The 13,084-nt window shown below is 32.7% G+C and overlaps 1 protein-coding gene across 1 annotated transcript; it reads left to right on the forward strand.

The window, feature by feature from the left end:
* Window positions 1–2,846: 2,846 nt before the first annotated feature.
* LOC114261622 (branched-chain-amino-acid aminotransferase 2, chloroplastic) lies at window positions 2,847–9,656 on the forward strand. The gene is made up of 11 exons (XM_028201909.2): window positions 2,847–3,055; window positions 3,137–3,230; window positions 4,614–4,681; window positions 6,000–6,171; window positions 6,340–6,516; window positions 6,623–6,754; window positions 6,866–6,964; window positions 7,315–7,431; window positions 7,708–7,803; window positions 8,081–8,193; window positions 9,334–9,656. The coding sequence occupies exons 2-11, from the start codon at window positions 3,162–3,164 to the stop codon at window positions 9,446–9,448; spliced, it is 1,158 nt and encodes a 385-aa protein (XP_028057710.2). The 5' UTR covers window positions 2,847–3,055; window positions 3,137–3,161; the 3' UTR covers window positions 9,449–9,656.
* The last annotated feature ends 3,428 nt before the right edge of the window (window positions 9,657–13,084 follow it).

Raw genomic sequence — 13,084 nt, forward strand, 5'->3', positions numbered from 1 at the left:
ACATCATCTCGGTTTAACTTCAACTTGTAAACTTTTCACAAGTTTCAACAAGTGTTAAACGTCATCTCGGTTTAACTTGAACTTGTAAGCTTTTCACAAGTTTCAACAAGTGTTAAACTTCATTTCGGTTTAACTCCAACTTGTAAACTTTTCACAAGTTTCGACAAGTGTTAAACATCATCTCGGTTTAACTCCAACTTGTAAACTTTTCTCAAGTTTCAACAAGTGTTAAAACCATTTTTCTTCTCTCTGCCCCCTAATGTGAACCTAAGTTCCACTTGGGTTCTCATTATACATGTATTCCAGAAACAACGTTATGTATCTTTATCAGTCACAAGTGTATGAACGAATGAATCGAGCTATAACTTTATTTATTTACTTCGGCAAATGACAAAAAAACAAAACTTTATTTATTTACTTCGGCAAACATCTTAATATTTGCTCTCAGGAATGCTTCCAACTTTTTTTCCTCTTCGTCGGCTAAGCCCGAGCCGAGAAGAAAGAAGCGTTCTTCATCATCCTCCTAGAGGAGGATTTTCTTTAGTGCTTCTTCATTCTTCTCGACTGACTCTTTGCCGATATCCTCTAGGACCTCCACGTCCTCGCCTTCGATCTTTGCCTTCTCTGGTTCTCGTATGCTGCAGGTGGTTTTCATTGCTGCAATGGAGCAATTCTTTGCCTGCAGCTGATCTCTTCTATCCCATGTTCTGTTGGGAACTGCAATAGTTGATGCAATGTTGAGGGAACAGCCCCCATCGCATGCAACCACGGCCTTCCCAAGATGATATTGTATGGGGAGGGTATGTCGATTACGGTGAACTCTGTCTTTATCTTCTTGGTGCCAGTCTGCACCTCCAAGCTTGTCGTTTCCAGTGGCCATATCGGCGTTCCATTGAACCCAACCATTGGGCTATTGGATTGCTCCATATCGTCTGAGTGAAGGCCAAGCTCCTTGTAATATCTGACGTACATGATGTCACAAGAGCTGCCTTGGTCGATTAAGATGCGCTTCACATGGCATTCCCCAACCTGGAGAGATACTACCAAGGCATCGTTATGTGGATGCTGCACCATCTCAAGGTCGGCTTCAGTAAAGGACACTACTGGTCCTTGGCACTCTTCTGCCCGATGTCTCTTCTCCCCGACTTGGTAGACATGCTGTAGGTGTTTTACCTTCTGGGTCTCCCCCCGAATTTCGTTTTCGTTGACCTTGTATGATCCTATTGATCAAGCTTGCGCTCCTCGAAACGTCGTCGCTTTGCCACCCGAGAACACAAACGTGAGCTAACCGGCGGGTGTGTGCCGGAAACCCCTCTGATACCTAAGTCAGCACAATAGACAATAGACACAAAAGCTCTATGAATTCAGGAATCAAAGTTGTGTTACCTCTTCATTGGTAATGTTATGAGCCTTTATAGGTTTCGCGTGGCACAATCCTAGTAAAACTCTTATTCCTCCATGTAGAGTCCTCCTAGAAATCATACTCTTAAAAGATAATGCTTATCTCTTAACACCCCCCTCACTGCTTAAACCAAGTGAGATGGTTTTACCTCGGTAGTATGACAAAACGACCGAGCTAACATGACTATGGTAAACTGGCAAATGTAACCGAGCTGTAACTGCTCGGTTCTTCCTTTCATAGCTTGTACCTCAGTTTCACCTGTTGAGACCGAGCTAACCATAGCAAGCTTGGGCTGAGCTAATCTAGAGCAAGGCCCTGAGAGAAGCTCAAAACATTTCCGCCCAGAATGGTATGACCGAGCTAATTACTACCATTCTGACCGTGGTGACCGAGCTAACTTTAAGGCTCTTTTTAGACCGAGCTAACTACAAGGCCTTTTTACTCAGCCCTTTCTTACTGCGGCCCACAGAACGGCCTATTACCTAACTCGGCCCAATTTACTTGTAAATTACTCTCTCAAATACATACAGTTCAAAGCATTGGGTGACATAATTTAATTTACAATAAGTATATATATATATATATATATGGTAGTATTACATATATAAATTAGTATATTAACTAGTGTATTAATACTAATTATGACATTATTATTAATCTCACTCATTATATAAATTATAATTATTAAAAAAAATTTAAATTATATCATATCATACATTAATTAATATATTAATTAATACATATAACATTATTTACATATATATTCAGGAATTAATTAAAGTGAAACCCCAACAAACATTGTAAGTAGGGAGGATCATTCTATCCAACCGTTGTTCTAATTATATTTATTAAATATATATATATATATATATATATATATATAATATAATATAATATAATTTTTATTCATTTATTTATTTTTATTTTATATATCATAATTCTCGTTATTATTCATAATGTATTATATTATTTATAATTTTTATTAATATTCTCATTTTCACCATACAAAATTATTCAATTTTCTGCCTCGCCCCACTATCCCCGATTTGGCCTATCTTCAGACAACCCAACTTAAATCTGACCTATGGTTATCCCTTATGGAGGAAAAAGTAGAAAAAAAAGAAAGAAAGTTATAGAATACTTTCAAAATATCATGTGTTTATATTTTTTATTATTTGTTATGTTTTTTCATATTTTTTAATTATTAAACATAATATTATACTTATTTTCTCGACAAATCAAATACTATAAAATATCATGTGTTCGTACTCTAAATTATTCAATAATCATCATCATAAAAAAAAATAAAATAAAAAAAATAATGTGCACGAAACCATGATTAAAGTCTATCCGATGAAAGCTTTTTGGAATTGTTTTTCTAATCCAAGGACGGAATGTCTACTACCAACTAACTCCTATCCCCTAAAAAAACATTCTGTAAATTTATTTTATTTATTTTTGATAAATTGGGTGATGCCTATCTTGCAACCCACGTGCCTCCGTGCTCACTGCTCTCTCTGTCTCTCGCCATTTTCTCTCTCCTCCTGCCTATATACACTCCAACTCTGCATCAGCCTAGCCCATCTCTCTCTCTCTCTGCCTCTCTCTCTCATAACAAGTCTTTAGACTCTTCTTCATTTGCAAAGCTTTCTGGTGATTCTCTCACTACTTGCATCTTAAATTTTAATTTCAATCTTAGTTAGCTTTAGCTATCCCAGCTGGTTTTGTATTCAGAAGAAGAGCAAATATACTAGAAACCATGCTGCTGGAAAAGGTTGTGCGCCTTGGCAATTTGATCCGATCTTCCAGTTTTGCTTCTTTATCAAAGGTCGGTCTTTCTTTTGTTTATCATTGCTTTTTTGTATAATATTTTTCAGGATGTTGACATGAGGAGTACACTACTTAGCTTTTTAACTTTGTGCCCCTTGGGTTTTTACTTTGTACTAGTATGCTTCATCTTATCAATTTTTGATGAATTTTGGTACTAGCTGTTTGGATATAGTTTACACTGTACTATGCAGCTGGAGCTGAACTAGCAGCTAGCCACACCCAATGTCCCAAACCCAATGCCCTACACAATCACTAATGCCTACGTAGTTTTGGGTACTTGTAATATCAGATTTCTTATTAATTATTAAAATATAACTGAATAATAATTTATTTTTTTTTTAGAGGGGTTTAAATTTTTTAGTTTATATAACAATATTTTATAACTACTATGTACTCAAAAAATTAGGATATCAGCTTTCTAATTTCAAAGCTAATATATGTCTCCCTGTTTGGAAGGGTCATTATTTAGTTTGAATAGGCTTTTAACTGGTTTAGACCCGTATTTTAGGAAGATTGGCTTGAATGAAACTGGGTCTAAAACCCGCTCCATTTGTATTCGTTGGCTCGTGAGATGCAACTGGCTTGACCACAAGTCCAAATAGATAATGGTTCTGTTTTGTAGGACTAATTTCTAACTTATTTTAGTTTTTAACTTAATTTAAGTTATTTTGATGTGTTTGGTTCAGCTTAACAATACAGCTTATAGCTTTTTGTAAGTCAAAAATCAACTTATTCTTTAAGTGGGGAGGAGAAACTTAATTTATTTTGATGTGTTTGGTTCAGCTTAACAATATAGCTTATAGCTTTTTGTAAGTCAAAAATCAACTTATTCTTTAAGTGGGGAGGAGAAACTTAATTTATAAGTCAAAAATCAGTTTATATTCACAGTTATAAGGTATACCTTATTAAATTATAAAGTATAATCATTTTCCCACAGTTTTACTAAACGGGACCAATATAAAAAAAAAGAGGCCGTTAGGCCTGCCCACAAGCCTATCTGAGCCAAGCCTGTAGCGCAAGGTTTGGGCCTAAAATTTTGCCCACAGAAAAAAAGTACGTTGAGCTTAGCCTGCGGACCATCTTGGGCTATTTTCGTGCTCAGCCCAGACTAAACCTTATCTTGGATGGCCTATTAATTGATTCACTATTGAAATTGAAGAAAATTGAAACAGGGGAATTAATAAAAGAAATTGAAAAGAACAGTTCATTTCTAAGTTTTGGAAGGCATGGGTTGGAACACCAATTCTGTTAAACAGCTTGACTGCTCACAAAATCCATACCTTGTTCATATTTGATCTCAATAAATGAGGCAATGATTTCTCTTCATAAAAATGCATAATTGTTTGTAAAATTCAGATTAAAGTCAAATTCTATTTTACAGATTGGAGCTTACTATACATCTCGGGCTGCATCTCCCCTCCAAGAAGCCTGTGAACCTTCTTCTTACAGGTAACTAACTGCTAAGAAGCACGAGCACCGGCATGGACATTGATATAGGACATAACAATTATGAAAAAAAATAAATTACATTTTACAGCATTGATTAAGGCAAAATGTTTTTATTTTTCATGTATATAAATATAAATTTAAAAATAAAAATATTAGTGACATAAATTTATATGTTAGTGTATTTTTATTTTATTTTATTTTATTCACTTTTCCTTCCTTATTTAGCATCCAGTTAAAAAAATTATATATATATTTTTGCCTTTAGTTTGTCTTTATTTTTTAATTTGCATCAATTTTTTTTCCCCAATCCCTAAACTTTAGAAGAATCTAAAAATTCAAAAAAGTTACTAAAACAACCTCTTAAAAAAGCCAATTGTTTTTAATATTTTATTTTTGGTAAATTTTGTTAATTAAATTTTGGGTAAATTACAGATATACTTCATAAGATTTGCTTAAAATATGGATGTCCCTGTAGTTTGAGAAATTATAAATACTCTCTTGTCAAAAAATTTTTATTTAACAGAATTAAAAAAATGAAATTTGTAACTAATCTCCTATACAATAATAAAATTATATGTATTGTTAATTGAAATATATTTATAATATCATTAAAAACTATTAATTGACTTAATGATTTATTAATAAAAGTAATCATTTGTTATGCGATTAAAAACTTGAATGGATGAGATGTAGTTTCCAAAATTATAAGCGTAATTTTGTATTTTAAGCAAATTTATAATTTACTCTGAAATTTTCTAGTTAGTATAAATTAAAATTGTAAATGCAAGAATGTCAACAAAAAATCATTAAAAAAAAAGGAAAGTTTTAAATTCAATATATATTTAAAAAAATAATTATAGATCAATGAATTTTTTTTATAAATATTAATAATTAAATTCTTAAATTTTTTCATCAACTTGTAATATCTTTGTGAAAATAAAGTGGCAATCCCCCCCCCCCCAAAAAAAAAAAAATAAAAAATAAAAAATAAAAAAATCCCAATCTTCAATCAGACATGTATTTTATTTTTAAGAAATGCTAGGGTTATGCATTCTGTGCACACAACCTATGTGTTCCTAACATTTCTACATTTCTCTTTTCTTTTATCCTACAAGTAGTAGTAAGATAAATAAAAATAAAAATTAAATTAAATAAGTAATAAAGGTGTCCTAGGTCCTAGGTCGGTGGTGCCCTATTGGTGTTCATGTCCCTGCAGTTATCTGCATCTCAATACTAATGTGCATTGATTGTTATGTGATTGTTGTATGATTAGTGATTTAGTACTAAAATATTGTATTTATGAATCAAAATGCGGCAGTGATGATGAGTCCACGGATATTGATTGGAACAATATCGGATTTGGTATCAGGCCAACCGATTACATCTACATTACAAAATCCTCTGCAGATGGGATTTTCGAACAAGGCCAACTCAACCCCTATGGCAACATTGAATTAAACCCTTCTGCCGGAGTCTTAAACTATGGCCAGGTACCTATGTTCAGCTTCTTGCTCTCTTAGTTATTGTAACGTATAGGACTGAGTTATAATATTTTTAGTAATCAAAACCCATAAATGTCATAGTTTGCACATAGCATTACCATAAGCTTATCTGGGCTACAACTGAGAGAAATATGTGATGGGCTATATCCATAACAGGGATTGTTTGAAGGTACAAAAGCATGTAGGAGAGAAGATGGGCGCATCTGCCTCTTCCGCCCAGATCAGAATGCAATCCGTATGCAGGTTGGTGCTGAGAGAATGTGCATGCCTTCTCCCTCCATTGATCAATTCATTGATGCTGTCAAACAAACCGCCACTGCTAACCGGCGTTGGGTAATCATCCTTTATCTATTCTTTACCCAAAAACACATACATACAAGTGTACCTATATGAATATGTATTGATGGTATGCGACTTTTGTTGTTTTGAATTTGAGTAGATTCCCCCTCCAGGAAAAGGGTCTCTTTATATTAGGCCTTTGCTCATAGGAAGTGGACCTATACTCGGTTTGGCACCGGCGCCAGAATACACATTCCTTGTATATTCTTCCCCGGTTGGCAACTATTTCAAGGTGACATTTCTGTCGTTTCCTTCAACTTTTTTTTCTTGGTCAAAAATTGGATTATGAATGTGATTTAGAAAGGTGAAATGTTTTATATGATCTTGGTTTTTGTATATGCAGGAAGGTTTGTCACCCTTGAACTTTTATGTTGAGGATGAATTCCATCGTGCCACTCGTGGAGGAGCTGGAGGTGTCAAATCCATTACCAATTATGCCCCGGTATATACATTATTTTTCCATTTGAAAGTAAAGCAATTGATTAATTTCTTGGACATCTGAAAATTTACTTGAAAAAATTTTCTTCTTGAATGAAGGATTTTGTTAAGGCACTTGAGGTAGGTGTATCATTTTGTTATATGGAACGAAAGCCTTGAAAATCCTGAGGGGGCCTAAAATTTTGAAATGTGCCCGGAATTTAATTTGTAAAGAATTTTCAACACCTTTTATAGTTTATCAGTAGATTGTAATTATGAGATAAAAGAAGGGGAAAAAAAAGGGAAAATTCAAAAATTGGGTTGTTGATGCTTTGCCATGGATCTTCCACTAATCATAATCCTTCTGTCATGTAGGTTTTGAAAGCATTAACTAGAGCAAAGAGCAGAGGATTTTCTGATGTAATATACCTTGATTCGGTGCATAAGAAATATCTTGAAGAGGCCACTTCTTGTAATATTTTTGTGGTGAAGGTAATGCTCAACTTAGCTTCCTGCTTATTTAATTTCATTTCTATTATCTTACTATGGTTTTTCTTTTCCTCAAAGTGAGAAATAAGAAAAATTCTAGAACAACTGTTAGGTTTGGATTTTCCCTTATAAAGGGAGACACATTATTTTTGTCTTTTTTTTGGGTTGCCTCTATTTAGCTTTTATGAAATTTTTAACTTACATTGGTTTTAATAGTATTTCCTAGAATTAAACAAATATATATGGACTGTAGACTCATGTAGATATCAATCTTCACAGGGAAATATTATTTCGACTCCACCAACCAGTGGGACTATTCTTCCGGGGGTCACACGAAAAACTGTCATTGACATTGCCCGTGATCATGGGTTCCAGGTAGTTATTCTTGCAACACAGAACTTATACATTAGCCAAATTTCTTTTAGTATTTATTGAAATCACAGATGGAACCTCATAAGCTTGTCTTAACAAATAAACCCTCATAGACTCTGATAGAACACAAGGAATGCTTATGTTGGAGCTAGCAATTTCATATTATCATAATGTTGAATGAACAAAAAAAATGTCCCAAGATTATGTACTGGGATGATTGGATAACAAGTTTATTATGCTTTTTGTTTTTTGGGATCTGAAAATTTCCCTGAACATGCAGGTTGAGGAACGTACTGTTCCAGTAGAGGAATTGCTTGATGGTGATGAAGTTTTCTGCACAGGAACTGCTGTTGGTATTGTCCCCGTGGGTACCATCACATATCAGGGTAAAAGGTATGTAGCTGGACTGTTAAGTTGTTTCTTGCCATTGTAGGATCAAAAACTTATCGAACAAAAATGAATCATGGCTGGAACTGCAAAAGCCCTAGAACAAAATTCTTTTAGCATTCTGGTTTTTAGGCAATTTACCTGCCCATTGACATACATTTTAAGAGGTTAAGCTGAGATAGCCTAGTTTGTAACTCCCATTAATCTGGCAGATTCTTGTTTGTGCAATTGATGATTTAGGATCAAATGAAATGTTTGTAGGGTAAGTGGAATAAGACAATTTAGGGAATGTGAATTTTACGAACCTGGGTGTTAAAATGAGGGGAATATGAAACATTGGTTCTATTTACTGGGGCATTTATTCTATTGTAAATGTGAAAAAGGGCCCAAAAAAAAAATCCTTCAAATTTTTGTTAATTATGTAGACCTTGACTTAGCGGTTGTTATGTCTTTTCACCAAACAATAGGGCCACTCAAAATAATAATGGCAACGGAATTGTCCTACCTTTGTCTGATTGATGAGTGCTAATCAAATTAATCAAAATCTGTATACAATGACTAAACAGTCTAAAGTGTGCTGGGGAAGCAAGAAATAGGGTATGCCTAACGTAACGAGGATGCAGAAATGAATTACAGCAGCACAAGAAAATACACTCCCCAAAAAAAGAAAAAAAAGGGAATATGAAATAAATGTGTTTTTGAGAAGAAAAGGCGCATATATTGAGAACAAGACTTGTGATCTGTGCTCTACAATGGCTATACAATCACCAGTAGCACTGTGTGGTAACCATGTGATAGGGAATCAAGAAAGAAGGTATATACTGAAACTTTGTCCAAAAAATTATGAAGGTTTACCTAAAATTTGTCCAACAAAAAATATGAATGCTGAAATGGATTAGGAGGGCAGCTTTCAAGACCTGAGTCGCACAAGGTAATACACAAAACTATTACGGACTTATTGTGTTTGTTATAAGAAGAAAAATGCATACAAAATAAATAAGTTGAAATTGGTGCTAAGATTAATTTTTCTGCTTCATATGCAAATTGCCTACTTATCTGTTGCAAATCAGTTTATATATTTCACAAAGTACTTTCTTGCATTTCTTGCTTTTCCATAATGTAAGCACACCCGATTTGTATATGCAGGGTTGAATACAAATCAGAAGGCCAGCTCGTTAGTCGGGAACTGTACTCAACACTAGTAGGGATTCAATCAGGCCATATCGAGGACAAGAAGGGATGGTATCTTAAGATTGAATGAATTTTTTTTAATTATGTTTCTCAATTGCAGCAAAACAGATAAGTGCAAAAGTACCGTCTGCTCTTTCATTGGTTTCTTGGTTGTAAATAGGGATAATTGTCATTTAATGGATGCCTAATTTGTGAGATCTCCCTTTCATTAGATTCTTCAGTTTGTAAAAGATGGTGTTTCTAAGTATTGTGTGGTTAATAAACTGCTTATTTAAATCTCTCTCCTAGTACCATGTGTCTGGTTGATATTGCACACAGCTGGAAAACATCAACAGTACTGTTTTATTTTATTTCTTTCATTCTTGTAGGGACTAATAACCATAAATTCTACACTTGTTTTGTTCTTCCAGAAAACAAAGATTATGGCACTTGGGTATATGTGTGATTTGGTCTGATTTTTTTTCAAAATGGTTTAGTTTTAGATCTAAATAATCAAGAATTCATGGATTATGGCTTAAATAATCATATTTAACCAAACTGATCTGCTCTCTATTCTTTTATTTTTATTTTTATTACTTTTATGCTGTGTTTGGTTGGGGAATTTGAGGAGGTATTTGGAAAGGGAAATAGAAAAGGTAGGTGAAATGTGAATAAAACATGTTTATATTTCACATAGTTCACACACTTTTTCTCTTTCCCTTTCCAAATCCCTCCCCAAATCATCCAATGAAACACAACATTAAGGTGTTAATGATGAATCGGATCTCAGGCATTTTAGTAAAGCCTTCACATGCGATAGCCAACCAATTTGTTCCAATTTTGTGAGATTCCCGTACAAACAAATTTGTAATATTTCTTTTCAGATGCAAATTTATAGAGATTTATTCATTTAAAGGATTTATAATCCAATAAATCCACAATATTCTTGCATATATTAATATTTCTTTTCAGACACATTCGTATTTTATTCTATTTTATTTTTGTTAAGTAATATTATTCTAGATTTATATAACCAATATTTGTATGGCAATCAATTTTATTATTTTTTGATTGGGTTGTACAGTATTCAATCAAATTCAAGTTGTTGCTATGTCATGTTGTAATTATTTGATATATTGTTGATCAATAATCAAGATTTAAAAAAATAAAAAATAAAATAGCTTAAAAGCGTAAAATAAATTTAATTTGTCTTGTTATAGTTTTAAATTTTTTACCCTGTATTAATTTTTTTTATATTGTATCCATTTAATTTAATTGATAACATTTGTTAAAAATTAGACCCAAAAAATAAAAATAAATACACAAAATTTTCAATTACTTTAAGGAGAATGAATTATTTCACTCGTTAATTTCAATCTAATTTTTACAGAAGTGTTATTAATTGAACTAAATTGATAAAAATATAAAAAATTGAAAAACAAAATTGATAGAATAAAATTATAAATGCCAAATTGATCCAAGAGTCAAATTATGACCTCTTGGATAAATTATGAGCAACAATTAGGATATAGATGTTAGGCTAATGACCACCTTTTTTCAGATTAGCCGTGCTGGAGACCCCTAGCTCTAAGCACCCCACCACTCCCTACACATACGTGGGGGTTGGTCATTGATAAAAAAAATAATAAATAAATAAATAAATGGGCCAATCAGCTCCCACTGGGTCACCCCAGTGGAGGTCGCCGCCTTTTTCCTTTTCAAATTGGGAATAATTTAACTCTTGGGTCAATTTGACCCTAACATCATCTCATCTCTAGTATTGAGGCCTGCCATCTGTTCGGGGAACAAACTGGCCCGAACTGCCTAAATGCTAGAAATAATAGCCCATATTTGTTCTGAAGGCCTGCTAGTGGGCCGCATGAATTGGGCACCTATGGCTATCTCAATTGTCATCGCACACGAAGCTCTGTCGGGCCCAAAAAAAACAAGGGATATTTATCAAGCCACTTCCACGAGCCAGACTAGGTAGTGATTTATTATTATTATTTTGAATTCACATAAATGATCTCGTTTGACAACTTTTAATTTTAATTAAAAATTCAAAAAATTATTATAAGTTATCATATCGCTCTCTTTATTTTTCTACACATCTTTTTATAAAAATTTAAAAAATTAATAAAATAATCTATTTCCAAACGAATAGTCTGATAATAATTTTTTTTGAATTTTTTAAAATTTATGTTTGGAGTTCTATGTTCGTGGAATGATCATTTGATATCTCTTAATGATAGTGAGAAATTTGGTTTTTTTTTTATTTGTTTTATTTTATATTGAAATATGATGTGAAAAGTATGAATAATTGATTTTTATTTTTTTAAAAATATTTTTATAGTAATAAATTTATCATTAAAGGTTGAAATTCATCTTTTAGACTTATGTATACAGATAATTCATGTAGAAAAATTAAATTGATCTGATAATTTTAAAAATATTTTTCTATACATGTCTTAAACAATGGACAACAAATATGACTTTAAAAATAAATATTTAAAATAGACTATGCATACTAGTCGTTTATTTTTTCAGAGATAAATATAATAAAATGAAAATTTTATAATTATTAGATTTATTTACTTTTTTTTTTTTTTTATGAATAATATATATGGAGGACTCTACAAAATGAATGGGTTTAAAAAGGTTAAGTTTGTGATATAGACAAAAAAATTCCTCTATACCAACAGATGTTCTACTAGCATAGAATTCGATCACAAAATCTAACACAACTCACTTACATAAAATAAAACTCACACATTTGATGAGACTTAATTTACAGTTGTATCTAATTATGTGATTGGATTATATGTGGTTAGAATTTTTACTCTACATCAAATAGGGGTGATCGCAAATCGGGTTGGGTTGGGTTGGGTTGGGTGGCACCTCATTTGCTATTCATCCAAAATTAGGCGGATTGAAAAAAATCAATCCACATCCGTCCACCGGTTTTGGTAGATGCAGATTAAGTAGGCCGTGCGAGTTGGTGGATGGATGAAATCAATTTAGTAGTTTGGATTTTACAAAATTTAGATATTTTTTTGAATTACAATTCATAACTTTTACAATCTCCAATAACTCGCAATCTGAAAAAATATGTATTATTTATTTATAATAGGCCATGACGCTACACATGCATATTTTTAAGGTATTGCTTTCTATTTTCACAAAAATATATATTTTATTATTTCTACTCTATATTGTTACTTGTTAGCAATTTTTTCTTTTTATATTTTATATTTTTTAATTTTATCTATGAGTGGATCGGATTCACGCAAGTGTGAGATAATTGATCCATTATCGGACCTGTATTCGTAAATTTTAAAATATTTTATCTATATCATTTGTCAAAAAACACACATCTATTCAAAATTAATCGACTTACAATTAAATTGAATGAATCGCAGGAATTTATAATCACCCCAGTATCGATCATCAATCCAACTTGTGTTACTGAAACATGTCTCGATCAACCCAACTTAACACCAAAAAATGAAAAAAAAGGAAAAAAGGGTGGGGTTCAAAACGGGACAACATTCATATGATTTTGCAAATTGTGGTTGGTTTCAAAATCCAAGCCCAAAGGGTACGTGTACCCCTGACCATGCATTAAATTAGACACCAAAAAATCTACACTTACAACTGTGTAGGATGTGATGAATGTTGAAATTATCATAATTTTGACTCCAAAAGTTTGTACCGTTCAATGCATGAA

Source organism: Camellia sinensis, chromosome 3 (assembly GCF_055761805.1).
Source record: "Camellia sinensis isolate YWXY chromosome 3, ASM5576180v1, whole genome shotgun sequence".
In the NCBI taxonomy this organism is placed as follows: domain Eukaryota; kingdom Viridiplantae; phylum Streptophyta; class Magnoliopsida; order Ericales; family Theaceae; genus Camellia; species Camellia sinensis.